Source organism: Globicephala melas, chromosome 1 (assembly GCF_963455315.2).
Source record: "Globicephala melas chromosome 1, mGloMel1.2, whole genome shotgun sequence".
In the NCBI taxonomy this organism is placed as follows: Eukaryota; Metazoa; Chordata; class Mammalia; order Artiodactyla; family Delphinidae; genus Globicephala; species Globicephala melas.
Window position 1 is genome coordinate 29,432,497 of NC_083314.1, and position 18,197 is coordinate 29,450,693.

General features: G+C 36.5%; 1 protein-coding gene across 1 annotated transcript in view; it reads right to left on the reverse strand.

Annotated features, from left to right (window-relative positions):
- WDR64 (WD repeat domain 64) overlaps positions 1 to 18,197 on the reverse strand; it is a 149,822-nt gene that overhangs the window by 5,489 nt on the left and 126,136 nt on the right. The window contains exons 24-27 of the mRNA XM_030868587.2: positions 8,607 to 8,795; positions 6,080 to 6,185; positions 3,297 to 3,377; positions 2,352 to 2,465 (exon numbers count right to left, since the gene is read on the reverse strand). Of these exons, the coding sequence (XP_030724447.2) occupies positions 2,352 to 2,465; positions 3,297 to 3,377; positions 6,080 to 6,185; positions 8,607 to 8,795 (490 nt within the window). The remainder of the gene's footprint in view (positions 1 to 2,351; positions 2,466 to 3,296; positions 3,378 to 6,079; positions 6,186 to 8,606; positions 8,796 to 18,197) is intronic.

Consider the following 18,197-nt stretch of genomic DNA (forward strand, 5'->3'; position numbering starts at 1 on the left):
ACAGTGTGACTGACAATGGATTAATCTCTAAAATTTACAAACAGCTCATGCGGCTCAATATCAAAAAATTAAACAAACCAATCAAAAAATGGGCAGAAGACCTAAATAGACATTTCTCCACAGAAGACATAATGATGGCCAAGAGGCACATGAAAAGATGCTCAACATCACTAATTATTAGAGAAATGCAAATCAAAACTACAGTGAGATATCACCTCACACCAGTCAGAATGGACATCATCAAAAAGTCTACAAACAATAACTGCTGGAGAGGGCGTGGAGAAAAGGGAACTCTCCTACACTGTTGGTGGGAATGTAACTTTGTTACAGCCACTATGGAGAACAGTCTGAATGTTCCTTAAGAAACTAAAAATAGAGCTACCATATGACCCAGCAATCCCACTCCTGGGCATATATCCCAAGAAAAACATGGTCCAAAAGGATACATGCACCCCAATGTTCATTGTGGTGCTGTTTACAATAACCAAGACATGGAAGCAACCTAAATATCCATTGAAAGATGAATGAATAAAGATGTGGTACATATATACAATGGAATATTACTCAGCCATTAAAAAGGAAGAAATAATACCTTTTGCAGCAACATGGATGGACCTGGAGATTATCATACTAAGTGAAGTAAATCAGATAGAGAAAGAGAAATATCATATGATGTCACTTATATGCAGAATTTAAAAAGAAAGATACCAATGAACTTATTTACAAAACAGAAACAGACTCACATACTTAGAAAACAAACTTATGGTTACCAAATGGGAAAGGTTGTGGGGAGAGAGAAAATAGGAGGTTGGGATTAACATATACACACTACTATCTATAAAATAGATAATCAACCAGGACCTACTGTATAGCACAGGGAAATCTACTCAATACTCTGGAATAACCTATTTGGGAAAAGAATCTGAAAAAGAATAGATATATGTATATGTGTAAGCTAATCACTTTGTTGTACACCTGAAACTAACACAACAATGTAAATCAACTATACTGCAATACAAAATAAAAATTAAAAATAAAAATAGGGCTTCCCTGGTGGCGCAGTGGTTGAGAATCTGCCTGCCAATGCAGGGGACACGGGTTCGAGACCTGATCTGGGAAGATCCCACATGCCGCGGAGCAACTAGGCCCGTGAGCCACAACAACTGAGCCTGCACATCTGGAGTTTGTGCTCCGCAATAAGAGAGGCTGTGACAGTGAGAAGCCCGCTCATCACAATGAAGAATGGCCCCCACTCGCTGCAACTAGAGAAAGCCCTCACACAGAAACAAAGACTCAACACAGCCAAAAATAAATAAATTAATTAATTAATTTAAAAAAATATGTCAACTTAATTAGAAAAGTAATTTGTTAAATTTAAATAAATAAATAAATAAAAATAAGGGAATTCCCTGGTGGTCCAGTGGTTAGGTCTCTGTGCTTCCATTGCATGGGTCACAGGTTTGATCCCTGGTTGGGTAACTAAGTTCCCACATGCCATGTGGTGTGGCCAAAAAATAAAAATAATAAAAATAAAAATTACTATATATTAGATCTTCCTCTTAATTTTTGATCAATTTTAATAACTAGATAAATGACCACATTTTAAGTTAGGCTTATATAAACTTCCTAGAACTAGTAGAAGAGTTTTAAGGTTTGAGTTTTTTAGGCTGTTTGGTTTAAGAGAATGAGCATGAAATTTGGAGTAAAATGTTGGCCTCAGGTTATCACTTAATTTTATGTGATCTTGGCAAGTCACTTAACCTCCCTTCTGGCTCCACTTTTTTCCAATTCTACAATGGGTATAACACTTTGTGTGATTTTTGTGAAAATCAAAAGAATCATTTATAAAAATACTATGTAAACTGTAAAGTTTTGTGTTAGTTTTCCTACTAATATTGGGGTGGCCAAAAAGTTTCTTCGGGGTTTTCTGTAAGACTTTACTTTTACTTTTTGGCCAACCCAGTATGTGGAAAGCATTCTCCTTGACTTGGCTGGTAAGCCAGAAACTTACTGATGTCTTGGCTCCTTCAGGCAGGTACAATAATGTTAGGAAGCAAGGATGGCTACACAGCCCTCAGATATGTCATGTCATACTGCCTAGCTTTTAAAATTAGTCAGTGAACCTAAGTCTGACATTAGCTCTCAGAAAGTTTTACTTTTTCAGGCTCAGAGGTCTTGTTTGATTTTTCTGTCTGTCCAGGAAATTCATGATTTCCATCTCACTAAGATAAAACACATGCATCCTGGAATATTTGTAAACCAAGTAGGAACTGAGATAATTTTAGACCCAGAAATAAGAAACAATCCAAACAGAAATGGGATACACTATGGAATTCTAAGTACTAACTCACTCTTTCATGTTGAACATGGCTTCCCTTCTTCTTTCCTGGAATGCCATCTGAAAAGTCCCTTTGTGCCTCTGAACCAATTAGTGGAAGAAATCTTAGACTAGTGGGGCTTGGTACCTAGAAGCCATAAACAAGGAGTTAGACATACTTAAAGTGCTAACTTCTGTAATGTGAATTCAAGGGTGGGGGATAGGGAGTGAGAAGATTCAACTGCTTTAAAATATACCCACCTTCCCAGGAGCCCACTATTAATTCTGATACTTTACCCTTAGCATCATCTGTAGTTTAAGTGTTTGATACCTGTAATAGGTATCAACATGTTCTTGGGAAAGAGAATTAACATTTTAAGAAACAATAGGTTAAGATTAAGTTGTAATATTTTGTCTTTGGTTTATTATTCTTGGTTAATTCTTTAATTTAACAGGTTATCTGGGTTGGAGACTTGAAGGATGAATAGGGATTTGGAGGGAAACAAGTGGTAGATGAGTTATGGGCAGAGGGGCAGCACAGGCAAAGTCACAGAAGAGGAAAGAACAGTGATACTTAAGGAATGGTAAGTAATTTAGCATAGCTGGAGTATAGGGTACGTGGGAGAATGTGGTGGAAAGTGGGGTTATACAGTTCAGGCAGAGATCAGATCATGAGAGGTTGGTATGCCAGGCTAAAGGCATCTGGATTTTATCCTCTAGGTGATGAAGAGCCAGGGTAAAGTTTGAAATAGTTTTCTGTAGTATTGTTTAGTGTGGAATGACAGAGACAAGTGGTCAAGGCCATTGACAAACAGAACTGAAGACTTCTCTGGGATCGGACACAACATGTTTATGGAAGCATCATTCTGCTTGGTTATGTGATTTTCTCCAACCTTGCTTTTTAGCCCAGGGTCAGGGATGAGATGTCAGATTCCCTATTGTTCTGTAACCACTCTACTCTTAGATACCTCCAACTCACCCTATATATAGGCAGAGAACCAAAAACAATCCCTGCCTCTCTGTTTTCAGTCATGAAACCTTCCAAGGCATGTCTTCGAATCTGCAAAGCAGAGGAGTGAATGTTTAAGCAAAAGGGCACATTACATCAGTGGCAAAATTCCTGGATTCAAATTCTGTCACTTACTAGCTGCATGATCTTAAGCAAATTCTCTCCCTGTTGATGAGTTATGAGGATCAAATGCACATAGTGATGTGCTACTTAAATGTGAGTTAGTACTATTGTTTTATTATTACTAATAACAATATGTCAAAAAGAAATTAAGAGAAAAGAAGTGAATTGATAAATATTACACAATTGAGAATGAAAAGGAATGGGCAAAACAAAATTGCTAGTAGAAATCAGAGATTCCTTAGTAAAAGGTATTTTACCTCAAGCATTAACTCTTTGTTATTTTACCAACAAACTGAGAAGATAAAGGTGTGGTAAGAAGAGGGCATTCAGTTGTTTCAAGAGCTTTAAAACATTTCTAAAGACTTCCCCAAATTTATTTAATATTTCAGTTAAATTACTTAAAAATTTATCTCTTCAAATTGGAAGAAAATATTAAAAGTGAATACCAATCTTTATTTTTAGGTTGTGCTATTCAACAAAATTGAGGAATTTTTATATGCTATACATGTATCTTTGCCCATAAAGAGCTTATGATTTATTGGTGGAGGTGAGAAGCAAGAGTAAGTATACCAATAATTCTAGTTCAGTGTAGAACATGGTAAGTGAACATGTTATGAGACACAAAGCAAGAAGAGATTGGGGCCTTTGGGAAAAGTGGAATTAACATTTATTGAGTACCTACGATGTACCTCATATATATTTTCTCATTTAATCCTCACAAGAACTCTTTGAAGGATTAGATTATTAGTTATTAGAGAAAATAACATCTAAGATTAAACCTAAGTCTGTTACATTCCACAGCCAGTCCCTTTCCTGCCTGTCAGCCTGTCCTCTGGGAGAAACTGAGTTCCGTTTGGACAGAAAGCTAGGGTTTATAAAAATTGTTTCATTTGGAAAGTGTTAAATATTTATTAAACATGAAGTTGATGCTGTGAAAGAATAATGACATAATGAACACTGCTCTGTTTTACAAATTGGAACAATACCCTCAACTTTGAGGTTTTCAGTGTGCCATTCCCAGTCCTTTTCATCTGCTCTCAAACATAATCTGAATGTTATATTCTTAATTCTCTTGCTTTTATTTATACAATTTTACCTTTTATGCTTTTTGCCAAAACAATATTTTATTTAGTTTTTCCTCTCCTCTATTTTTATCTAAATGAAATCGCTATGTATGTATTCTTATGCAAAACTTTTCTCATTCAATAGTATGTCTCAAACACTCATTTGTGTAGGTGAGTGCTATTCTAGTTCATTTAGTTTTACTGTGCCATAGTATTTCAATTTATAAATATGCCATAATTTAGTTACCAGTTATACTGTTGATGAGCATTTAGGCTGCTTTCAGGTTTTTGCTGTTACAAACAATACTGCTCTGAGCTCTCTTGTTCCTGCCTCCCAAACACATGCTCAAGAATTTCTACTCAGCAGAGTATGCTTATTTTCAACTTTACTAGATAATGCCTGTCACATAATTTTCCAAAGTGATTCTAGCAGTTTACACTATTTCCACTAGCAGATTATTGTTCTGATTGTTCCAAATGCACACCAATTGTCAGACTTTTTGATATTTGCCAAGTTGGTGGCTGTAAAATGCTATCTTATAATATTATTGATGTGCATTTCCATGATTACTAATGAGGCTGAGCATCTTTTCATGTATTTATTGGTAATTTTTTTTCCTTTTGTGAAGCATCTATTCAAGTATTTGACTCTTTTTTAAATTGGACTACCTTTTCTACTTACTGATTTTTTCCTATTCTGGATACTAATACATTGTCAGTTACAGAGTAGGATGGACTTTGACAGAGAGAGATCATGGATATGGCAAGGGTAGACCAGGTGGACTATAGGGATAGAATACTGAGAAAAATGTTCAGGAAAACAACAATTAGTCTGATTTACAGAGGGTTGGGCAACTGTAGGTTAGAAATGGGAGATAAGTTTGGTTTGTATTGTTGAAAATCTTGAGGAAATCCATTTTAATTAATTAATGCCAGACCTTAGCCTAAAGACTCATGCTATATCCGTTTTTTAGAAATTTTAGAAATTGAAATAGAATAAATAACAGTGTACATTTCTCTCCTGTTTCTGCACGGAAGAAAAGTGTGTCTATCTGTGATAAGCAGAATAATGGTAACCGAAGATATTCGCACCCTACTCCTCTCACCTGGAATCTGTGAATATATTGCCTCACTTGGCGAAAGAGACTTTGCAGATGTGGCTAAGGTTAAGAACCTTGTGATGGATTATCCAGGTGGGCCCAATCTAGTCACAGGAATTTTTAAAAGCAGAGAATATTTCCCACTGGTCAGAGAGACATGTGACCACAGAAGAATGGGCAGAGAGTTGCAACATTTCTGGCTTTGAAGATGAAGGAAGGGGACCACAAACTAAGGAGTATGAGATTCTCCCCTAGAGCCTCCAGAAAGGAAACAGCTCTGGCAACACCAGTAAAACCAGAGTCAGACTTTTGATCTACAGAACTGTGAAATAACTAATTTGTATTGTTTAAGCCACCAAGTTTGCAGGGATATGTAACAGCAGCGATAGAAAACGAATACACTGGGCACATCTAAATTCAAAAAAGCAAAAGCAAAAGTTTTTGTTTGTTTGTTTTTTAAGGTTACCTTGGGAGAAGAAAGAGAGTTAAAATACTTAAAATCATGTTCCACTTCAAAGGCCTTAGGAGGTGTACGCTTGAAGAGCAAAGACATCGAGCTCATTTTTTCCCATCTGCATATAAAGATACACATACACACATACACACAAAAACAGTTAAGGACATGCCCACGCCTTTTATTTTCTGCCTAATCAGCAAGTATCCATCATGTACTTCTTTGTCTGGGCCTCCAAATTCTCTTGGCTCCCATGGCACCAGTCCTAACCATGTGACCTTTGCACTTAACTCTTATTCCACTTGGCTTCCCAGATTTCCCTCCGAAGAAACCACAGAGATGTCTACTAAACCTGAACATTCCATGTAGTTAAATTCATTAATAGCCATTGGGGGGGGGGAAAAGAACAGTATAGTAAGGATGAGGAAATCTCTGGTATAAAACCAAAGTTTGATTTTTTTTGTGACTCAGGTCAGCTCCCACTATAGTTAACACTTACTGATGCATATATTTTAAAAGTTATAACCAAGTATTAAAACATTTTTTAAAGATAATAAGTAGTATGTTCTAAAATGCAGTACTTGTACAGAAGAAGGCCTGATTTGCTACACAAGACATAATTATTTACTTATAACAAAATGTGAACACATATCCTACTTTAAGCTATCCCAAATATATCATATCATTTCAAACTTCTGTATCTATCATTTATATCTCTTGCGTCTGCTTGTAATGTTCTCCACTAGTCATTCTTTTTTTGTTCCACAATATCTTTTGAGTGCCTACTTTGTGCTAAGTACTGAACTAAGAACTGGGTATATAAAGATGTATAAAACATGGTTCTTGTCCTCAAGGAACTCAGAGAATAATGAAGGAATACATATTAACAAAATTAGAATATAGTGTTTTCAGTACTAAGATACATGGATGCTCAAGGCTCAGCAATTACCTGAGGAGATTGATCAACTTTGCTTGGTGAACTTTATCATATCCTGATGAGTCTTGGCTCTACTATACCACCTCTTACATTTTAGCCAGACTTCTTCCCCAGTGTTCCTTACTGCCCAGCTAAGGCAAGCCTTGAACACTGCAGTGGGATTTTGGCAGTCATTTGGAACCCTTGTTAATTGTTCCCAAACTGTTCCTGTTTTGCACCACATTCTGTGTGGTTTGTGACTCAGCTTCAATTCCTATTTACAGCCATTCTACCAACTTTTGGACTAGATGACGGCATTGTGTCTCCCCAGCTTTGACCCACTTAGGATTTCCCTAAAAGACCTTATTTAAGACAGTCCTCTCTGATTCTTCACACTTTGGACTCATCTTGTCAGCTATTCCAGCTCTGGTCTGCTGGATATTACCAGTCTAGGCAGTCTGGTCCTGTGAGGGCTAGACATTTAGACATCTATAATCTAGGTCTGAGCTTTGCTGATGTTGAAAGCTCAAATGAGCACCAATCTCTTCCATTATAACAAAGATTCAGCCATGGTCAAAACCAGGACTGAGCTTTGCAAAAGCATAAAACACATTTTGACCAATATTTTATTCTTTACTGGAGGACTATCCTCCCTCCCCTATGCCTTTAAGCATGCTCAAGTCTCCCCCACAAACAATCAAACACATGAAACAAACTATTCTTCATCCTTACAGCTATTTGACTTCCTTGCAAAGTAATCTATACTGTCATCACCTCATGTCTCTTATTTATTTCTCAACCAAGACAATGTGAATTTTTACCCATCACTCTTTGAAATTTTACTCTCTAGAATCATCAGTGACCTTTCAGCTGACAGACATGCCCAAACCAGTGTTTACTGTTCTCTTGTCCTATGTGACCTTCACTGCCACATTCTACAAAGGTGTCCTCTCTACCACTTTTCTTATTCTCTCCTCCCTTGATTTCCATCACACCACTTGTTTATGACTTTCAACATGTTGGCTACTCCTTCTTAATGTTTTTCACTGTTTTTTCTTCCTTGGCCTGCTCTTTACAGGCTATTTCTTGATTTCTTCCTCAGTTTTCTGTTTTTTTTTTTTCCCTCACTCTATACACAGGACATAAGTGACTTTTCCACATTGAAAATACTACTATGCTGATGACACCAAAATCTTTACCTATAAGTCTGACCTCTTTTGGGAGCTCCAAACAGATCTCACTGCTCATTAAATATATCCACTTGGAAGTCCCACAAACACCTCAGACTTAAACCTGTCCAAAACCAAACTTACCACCTTTTTCTTCAGACCTGCTCTTCCCCTTAGGTATTCTGTCACAGTGATTTCCGTAAAGTTAAAAATCCTTATGTTGGCCCATAAAAGTCTTACTGTGCTTTGGCCCCTATAGACTTTTCTCATTTTATTTCCTACTATATCCTCCCTAATTACTCCCTGGACTCCAAGCCTTGAAAGATTAACATAGTCTTTCACTGTTTAGTGCCTTTGCTTAAGCAATTGCCTCTTTGGTCTTTGTTTGATTAAATCCTATGTATCACAGTATCATGTAGTTTAATTTCATCTTCGGGAAACCAAATGCTCTTACCTTTGCCGGTCAAATACCAGAGGATATTCATATTTTTGCTTCTTCTCTGTGAACTTGCTTTCTTCTTTTATTTCTATGGGATATTCATTAACATCACAAGGCAAAATAACATCACTTGTCTGTGATATTTCAAAGATTCTTCGCTGTCCAAAATATCCACAGTAATGACCATTGAGAGCATGCCAGAGCCTGGGGAAAGGCAAAAGTAGGGAGAAGAAAATAACTGGAATTCAGTAGAAGTTATTCTGTTTATTAGATCATTTATGTAGATTTTCACTGGCCCAACAGGTATTTTAAACTTGGGTCCAGGACTCTTCCTATTAAATATATGGAGCTAATCATAACATAAACATTTTTATCAGTTAGAATTCTAATCTACAACAATTTTGGAAATGTCAATTTAAATCTATACTTATGATAATCATTTATTAAACCCAGAAGACAAGAAATAGATTTTTCCCAAAATAACACTTGTTCAACCTCATCATGTTGACTTGTCAGTTGAATTAAGCTGTAGAATGGGTCATATCTCAGCTGTCTACTTTCTGTATCAGCATCAATAGAACTCATGAGAGGAGATAGCTACTAATGGTTTCACTCTTACCAAAATCATCTCAACCTCCATCTACATTTCCTACTATTGTGGAAACACCATACTATTTTTTACAACTGAGTTCTGCAATAAAGTGGGAGAAGAAGTGGTTCTTTATACATATGCATTATGTCACTCCAAGAAGTCCTTCTAAATAGCCCACATGGTTTAAAGTCATACAGAATGTCATTAGCAGGAGTATGTGCTAATACATAAATAAGACAAATAAATTATTGTTTGGCAGATCTTCTGTTTCTGTCTTGATTTCAAGCTTAAAATTGCATATGATGGAAACAATCATAATGTGCCTGCCTCAATGACCCAGAAGAAAAATAATAATCTAAATGAACAACCTAAATGAATTAGATTTAGAGGAGAATAATCGAAATGAATTAAGAGTAGACTCCACAAAGTACAAGTGGTATCCCAGATCAAAGAGGTAGGCACTGAGGAGTAGGTAAAACAGAGGTATCCAGTCAGGAAACCTCACACCTGACAGTGTCCTGAGAATGTACCATTCCTTCCATATTTCAATTCCCCAATGCTACATAGGTGTTTTCATGGACTTCCCAGAGGCTTGACCAAAGTGAAATGGACTAGCCCTTTCAACACAGAAGTTAGAGGGGTAAGGGACTAACTTTAGGACAACCCTAAATTCATTCTGCTGGAGGCAAGGACTGAAGTAACGTTTGGTCTCCTTGTTTTGTGGTGTTTCCTACTCCATGTGAAACTCTCCCAAGTGACTGATCCTATCTCTCAGCCTGAATTTCTGAGCCTCAGATATGGATCCTTAGCCCTTTCTATCCTCTGTCCCAGAGCTAAGCTTTTATTATGCTTTTTCCTATTACAAAATCAACCTTTTTGACAAACAAGAGTTAGAGTGTTAAAACTGCCTACTCCTTTAGAAAGTGACAGCAAGTTTTAGCAGAAGGACTTATTTATGAAGAGAACTGTATTCTGAGATAGCTACTAATAGAGCTAGGTTTTTTGAACTGAGTATTTAGGGATAACTTCACTTGAAGGAATTGTAAGAGTAATTTCTCCATACCAAGGATAACTGGTTTGAGCAGGAAATGCTTATAACAACAGAAGTGTGCACACATGTAACATGGGGAGTGTGTGTGTGCGTGTTTGTGCATTACAGTGCCCAAGTAACACTTCTGATGACAGGTAGCTGAAAATAAGCTGGAGCAGAGACTCAAGGGACAGAGTTGTGAAAAACATCTATAATAATTACATGTAATTTTCATGTCAATTCATTTTTTCTACGAATAAAACAACAGATTTCCTCTTTGACAGAGCAAACAGTTCTGTTTGCCCTCAAATAAGACCTTACCCCAAAGATTCACCTTGAACTCAACATTTCTAAGTTTTTCATCTTTCCACATTGCAAATATTTTCCTTTTTTATTTTAATGTCTCCTCTCTCAATGAATGGCACCAATATTCACCTAGTTTTATAATGCCAGGAGTCATTCTTGACATCTATCTCTTACCTTCTCTGTCAGTTAAAGTTCACATCTTCTGGATTTTACCTCCTAGATAGTTCTCAAATGCAAAATATTTATTCCCAGCACTGTTACCACTCCCCTAGTTCATGCCACTATATTCACCACAGACATCTAACTAGTCTCTTTGTTCTCACTTTTGCTGCTCCAAAATCCATTCTCCACACATTTTCATTTTTTAAATGTAATTCAAATTATGTTAGTCACCCACATAAAATCCTTTGGTGGCTATTTATTTCAAGGTGAAGATCCAAACCCTGAACAATGTCTGCTACATGCTACATGGACTTGTCCCTGTCTAAATCACCAGCCTCAAGCTCATACAGCTAGCTAAAATCTTTTGAATTTCAGACCAGAGTCATTCATGCAACATAAAATTTTTCATCTTCATTATGTTTAAACTCTCTAAAATACTTTGAAGCCTCTTTATCTCTCTTGGTCTTATGTAACTTTATGCCCTTAAAAGAACAATTCATCATCATGATTTTTTAAATGTAATTTAAAAAAAATTTATTTTATAATGATGTATTGTTGATTAACAATTTTGTGTTGGTTTCAGGTGTACAATAGAGTGATTCCGTTTTACATATACATGCATCTATTCTTTTTCAAATTATTTTCCCATTTAGGTTTTTACAGAGTTTGGGCAGAGCTCCCTGTGCTATGAACCTTGTTGGTTACCTGTTTTGAATATAGCAGTGTGTACTATCAATCGCAAATTCCCGATCTATCCCTCCCCCCTCCCCTCCTCCCTGGTAACCAGAGGTTCATTCTCTAAGTCTGAGTCTGTTTCTGTTTTGTAAATAAGTTCATTGGTATCTTTTTTTTTTTTTTAGATTCTGCATGTAAGCAATATCATGTGATATTTTTCTCTGTCTGACTTACTTCAGTTAGTATGATAATCTCCAGGTCCATCCATGTTGCTGCAAGAGGCATTATTTCTTTCTTTTTAATGGCTGAGTAATATTCCATTGTATATATGTTCCACATCTTCTTTATCCATTCATCTGTCAATGGATATTTAGGTTGCTTCCATGTCTTGCCTATTGTAAACAGTGCTGCAATGAACACTGTGGTGCATGTATCCTTTCAGACCATGTTTTTCTCAGGATATATGCCCAGGAGTGGGATTGCTGGGTCATATGGCAGCTCAATTTTTAGTTTCTTCAGTAACCTCCTTACTGTTCTCTATAGTGGCTGTACCAATTTACATTCCCACCAACAGTGTAGGAGGGTTCCCTTTTCCCCTCTCCAGCATTTGCTATTTGTAGACTTTTTGATGATGACCATTCTGACTGGTGTAAGGTGATATCTTATTGCAGTTTTGATTTACATTTCTCTAATAATTAGTGATGCTGAGCACCTTTTCATGTACCTCTTGGCCATTTGTATGTCTTCTGTGGAGAAATGTCTATTTAGATCTTCTGCCCATTTTTTGATTGGTTTAATTTTTTTGATATTGAGCCACATGAGCTGTTTGCAAATTTCGGAGATTAATCTGTTGTCGGTCACATTATTTACAAATATTTTCTCCCATTCTGTGGGTCATCTTATCATTTTGTTTATGTCTTCCTTTGGTGTTCAAAGCTTTTGAGTTTAATTAAGTCCCCCTTGTTTATGTTTTTTTCCATTACTTCAGGAGACAGATTGAAAAAGATATTGCTGCGATTTATGTCAAAGAGTGTTCTGCCTATATTTTCCTCTGAGAGTTTTATAGTATCCAGTCTTATATTTAGCTCTTTAATCCATTTGGGGTTTATTTTTGTATATGGTGTTAAAGAAAGTTCTAATTTTTCACATGTAGCTGTCCAGTTTTCCCAGAACCATGTATTGAAGAGACTGTCTTTTCTCCATTGTATATTCTTGCCTCCTTTTTCATAGGTGAATAGACCAGAGGTGCATGGGTTTAGTTCTGGGCTTTCTATCCTGTTACATTGATCTATATTTCTGTTTTTGTGCCAGTACCGTATGTGTTGATTACTGTATCTTTGTAGTATAGTCTGAATTCAGGGACCCTGATTCCTCCAGCTCCATTTTTCTTTCTCAAAATTGCTTTGGCTATTTGGGGTCTTTTGTGTCTCCATACAAATTATAAGATTTTTTGTTCTAGTTCTGTGAAAAATGCCATTGGTGATTTGACAGGTATTGCACTGAATCTGTAGATTGCTTTGGGTAGTACAGTCATTTTGACAATATTAATTCTTCCAATCCAAGAACATGGAATATCTTTCCATCTGATTGTGTCATCTTCAGTTTCTTTCATCAGCATCTTATAGTTTTCAGAGTGCAGGTCTTTTGCAGGTTTATTTTTAGGTATTTTATTCTTTTGGAAGCGATGGTAAATGGGATTGTTTCTTTAATTTCTCTTTCTGATCTTTTGTTGTTAGTAGAAATGAAACAGATTTCTGTGTATTTATTTTGTGTCCTGCAACTTTACCAAATTCATTGATGAGCTCTACTAGTTTTCTGGTAGTTTCTTTAGGATTTTCTATGTATAGTATCATGTCATCTGCAAACAGTGACAGTTTTACTTCTTCTTTTCCAATTTGGATTTTCTTTATTTCTTTTTCTTCTCTGGTTGCCATGGCTAGGACCTCCAAAACTATGTTGAACAAAAGTGGAGAGAGTGGACATCCTTGTATTGTTCCTGATCTTAGAGGAAAGGCTTTCAGCTTTTCACCATTGAATATGATGTTAGCTGTAGGTTTGTCATATATGGCCTTTATTATGTTGAGGTAGGTTCCCTCTATGCCCATTTTCTGGAGAGTTTTTAACATAAATGGGTGTTGAATTTTGTCAAAAGCTTTTTCTGCATCTATTGAGATGATCATATGGATTTTATTCTTCAATTCGTTGATGTGGTGTATCTCACAGATCGATTTGCGGTTATTGAAAAATCCTTGAAGCTCTGGAATAAATCCAGCTTGATCATGATGTATGATCCTTTTTATGTATTGTTGGATTATGTTTGCTAGTATTTTGTTGAGGATTTTTGCATGTATGTTCATCAGTGTTATTGGTGTGTAATTTTCTTTTCTTGTGGTAACTGTCTGGTTTTGGTATCAGGGTGATGGTGACTCATAGAATGAGTTTGGGAGTGTCCCTTCCTCTGAAATTTTTTGGAATAGTTTCAGAAGGATAGTTGTTAACTCTTCTCTAAATGTTTGATAGAATTCATCTCTGAAGCCATCTGTTCTTGGACTTTGCTGGAAGTTTTTAAATCACAGTTGCAATTTCAGTACCTGTGATTGGTCTGTTCATATTTTCTATTTCTTCCTGATTCAGTCTTGGGAGATTGTACCTTTAAGAATTTGTCCATTTCTTCTAGGTTGTCCATATTCTTGGCATATAGTTGCTGTTACTAGTCTCTTACCATCCTTTGATTTCTGTGGTGTCCGTTGCAGCTTTTCCTTTTTCATTTCTAATTTTATTGATTTGAGCCCTCTCCCTCTTTTTCTTGATGGGTCTGGCTAAAGCTTTATCAATTTTGTTTATCTTTTCAAAGAAGCAGCTTTTAGTTTCATTGATTTTTTCTATTCTTTTATTCATCTCTATTTTATTTATTTCTGCTCTGGTCTTTATGATTTCTGTCCTTTTACTAACTTTGGGTTTTGTTTGTTTTTCTTTCTCCAGTTGCTTTACATGTAAGGTTAGGTTGTTTGTTTAAGATTTTCTTGTTTCCTGAGGTACAATTTTATTGCTATAAACTTCCCTCTTATAACTGCTTTTGCTGCATCCCATATGTTTTGGATCATCATGTTTTCATTTTCATTTGTCTCTGGGTATATTTTGGTTTTCTCTTTGATTTCTTCAGTGATCCATTGGTTGTTTAGAAGCATATTGTTTAGGCTCCACTTTTTTTTTAATAGTTTTTTTCTTGTAGTTGATTTCTGATCTCATAGTATTGTGGTTGGAAAAGATGCTTAATATGATTTCAATTTTCTTAAATTTTTTGACGTTTGCTTTATGGCCCAGCATGTGATCTATCCAGGAGAATATTCCATGAGCACTTGGAAAGAATGTGTATTCTGCTGCTTTCAGATGGAATGCTCTATAAATATCAGTTAAGTTCATCTGTTCTAATGTGTCATTTAAGGCCTGTGTTTCCTTATTGATTTTCTGTCTGGATGATCTATTTATTGATGAAAGTGGGGTGTTAAATTTCCCCAGTATTATTGTGTTGCTGTTGATTTCTCCTTTTATGGCTATTAGCATTTGCCTCATATATTGAGGTGCTCCTATGTTGGGTGCATATATATTTACAATTGTTATGTCTTCTTCTTGGATTGATCCCTTGATCATTATGTAGTATCTGTCTTTGTCTCTTTTAACAGTCTTTATTTTAAGTCTATTTTTTCTGATATGAGTATTGCTACTCCAAATTTATTTGATTTCCATTTGCATGGAATACATTTTTCCATCCCTCACTTTCAGTCTGTATGTGTCCTTGATCTGAAATGGGTCTCTTGAAGATGGCATATATGCATGTCTTGTTTTTGTATACATTCAGCCAACTTATGTCTTTTGGTTGGAGCAGTTAATCCATTTACATTCAAGGTAATTCTTGAAATGTATTTCTTATTGCCATTTTGTTAATTGTTTTGAATTTGCTTTCATAGGTCTTTTTTCTTCCCTTCCTCTTTTGGTCTCTTCTCTTGTGATTTGATAACTAACTTTACTGTCATGTTTAGATTCCTTTTTCTTTTTTGTGTGTGTATCTATTGTAGATTTTTGGTTTGCAGTTACCATCAGGTTTTGATAAAGCAGTCTCTAAATAAATAAGTTTTAAGTTACTGGTCTCTTAAATTTCAGATACATTTCCAATATTCTGCATTTGTACTCTCTTCTTATCACAATTGCTGGTTTTGATATACTATTAGGCAGGCCAAAAAGTTCATTCAGGTTTTTCATAACACTGAACGAACTTTTTGGCCAAGCCAATATTTGTGTGTGGATGGTTTCCTACCTTTACTGCATGTTTGCCTTTACTGGTGAACTTTTCCATTCATAATTTTCTTGTTTCTAGTTGTGGCCTTTTCTTTTCTGCCTAGAGAAGTTCCCTTAGCATTTCTGTAAAGCTGGTTTGGTCATGCTGAATTCTCTTAGCTTTTTGTAAAGCTTTATTTCTCCATCATATCTGAACAAGAGCTTTGCTGGGTAGTTTTCTTGGTTGTAGGTTCTTCCGTTTCATCACTTTAAATATATCATGCCACTCCCTTCTGGTCTGCAGAATTTCTGCTGCGAAATCAGCCAATAACCTTATGGAAGTTCCCTTGTACATTATTTGTTGTTTTTCCCTTGTTGCTTTTAATATTTTCTCTTTATTTTTAATTTTTGTCAGTTTGATTCATATGTCTCGTCATGTTCCTCCTTGAGTTCTTCCTGCCTGGCACTCTCTGCACTTCCTGGACTTGGGTGACTCTTTTCTTTCTCATGTTAGGGAAGTTTTCAGCTATTATTCTTCAAATATTTTTCAGGCCCTTTCTCTCTTCTCCTTCTGGGACCCCTATAATGTGAATGTTGGTGAGTTTAATGTCCCAGAGGTCTCTTAAACTGTCCTCATGTCTTTTCATTCTTTTTTCTATATTCTATTCTACAACAATGATTTCCACCATTTTCTCTTCCAGCTCAATTATCCATTCTTCTGCCTCAGTTGTTCTGTTATTGATTCCTTCTAGTGTATTTTTCATTTCAGTTATTGTATTGTTCCTCTCTGTTTGTTTGTTCTTAAGTTCTTTGAGGTCTTTGTTAAACATTTCTTCTATCTTCTGTCTCTGTGCCTCTACTCTTTTTTCTGAGATCTTGGATCATCTTTACTGTCATTACTCTGAATTCTTTTTCAGGTAGATTGCCTATCTCCACTTCACTTAGTTGCTCTTCTGGGGTTTTATCTTATTCCTTCTTCTGGGACAGAGTCCTCTGTCATCTCATTTTGTCTAACTTTCTGTGATTGTGGTTTCCATTCTTCAGGCTGCAGTGTTGTAGTTCTTCTTGCTTCTGCTGTCTGCCCTCTTGTGGATAAGGCTGTCTAAGAGGCTTGTGCAGGCTTCCTGGTGAGAGGGACTTGGACCTGCCCACTAGTGGGTGGAGCTGGGTCTTGTCCCTCTGGTGGGCAGGGCCTTGTCAAGCAGTGTGTTTATCAGGTGGCTGTTTTATCAGGAAGACTTTAAGTGACCTGTCTGCTGATGGTTCAGGTTGTATTCCCATCATGTTGGTTGTTTGGCCTGAGGCATCCCAGCAATGGAGCCCACAGGCTGTTGGGTGGGGCCAGGTCTTGTTGAGAAAATGGTAGCCTCCAAGAGGGCTCACACCAATGAGTACTCACCTGAACTGTTGCCATCAGTGTCCTTGTCCCTGCAGTGAGCCATAGCCAGCCCCCACCTCTAATACTAGCAGGTAAGTCTGGCCCAGTCTCTTATGATTTCACCACCTTTTCCCTGGGTCCTGGTACACATGAGGCCCTGTGTGCACCCTCCAAGAGTGGAGTTTCTGTTTCCACCATACTGTTGAATTCCTGTGATCAAACCCCACTAGCCTTCAAAGCCAAATTTTCTGGGGGCTCCTCCTTCCATTGCCAGACACCCAGGCTGGGGAGCCTGACATGGTGCTCAGAACTTTCACTCCGTGGGAGAATTTCTGTGATATAATTATTTTCAAGTTTGTGGGTCACCCACTCAGGGTGTATGGGATTGATTTTATCATGATTGCACCCCTCCTACCATCTTGTTGTGGCTTTTTCTTTGTCTTTGGATGTAAGGTGTCTTTTTTGGTAGGTTCCAGCTTTTTTTCTTGGTGTTTGTTCAGCAGATAGTTGTAATTTTGGTGTTTCTGTAAGAAGGGAACTTACATCCTTCTTCTCTGCTGTCTTGTCTCCTCCTCCTCATTATCATGATTTTAAGACATTTTAATATGTAGCAATCTGTCTCAATAATGATCATAAAAGTTCCTTTTTCTTTATGTATATGTATTTTTAGCATTTTGTGTATGTATAGTTAGTATTACTAGGCAATTAAAAACAAGTAGGCTTTGTAGAGCATGGCCATTATAGTTATTAATACTGAGGTAGTAGATATTAAAAGTCCTCATTAGAAACAAAAAAAAATTTTGTAACTATGTATGGTGACAAATATTAACTAGACTTATTGTAATCATTTCACAGTATATACATATATTGAAACATTATGTTGTACACCTGAAACTAATATAATGTTATATATAAATTATATCTCAATTTTAAAAAAGAAAGCTGATCCTGAAGGGAAGCTCTCTAGAGAATGTAATTGATTACAGTCCTAGTAAATCATCTCTGTTTGCTCCAATTGCAGCACTGTGCTCACCCCTCTGAAGCAGGTGAAGCAACCAAGGCAGAAAAGAACCATAAAAACAAGTAGGCTTTGTAATATCAATCACATTGTCATTGAAACAATTAGCTCACTTTCACTTTTCTCAGTATTAGTTGTTCTTTCCTATGATTTTTTTAATGACTTCTGGT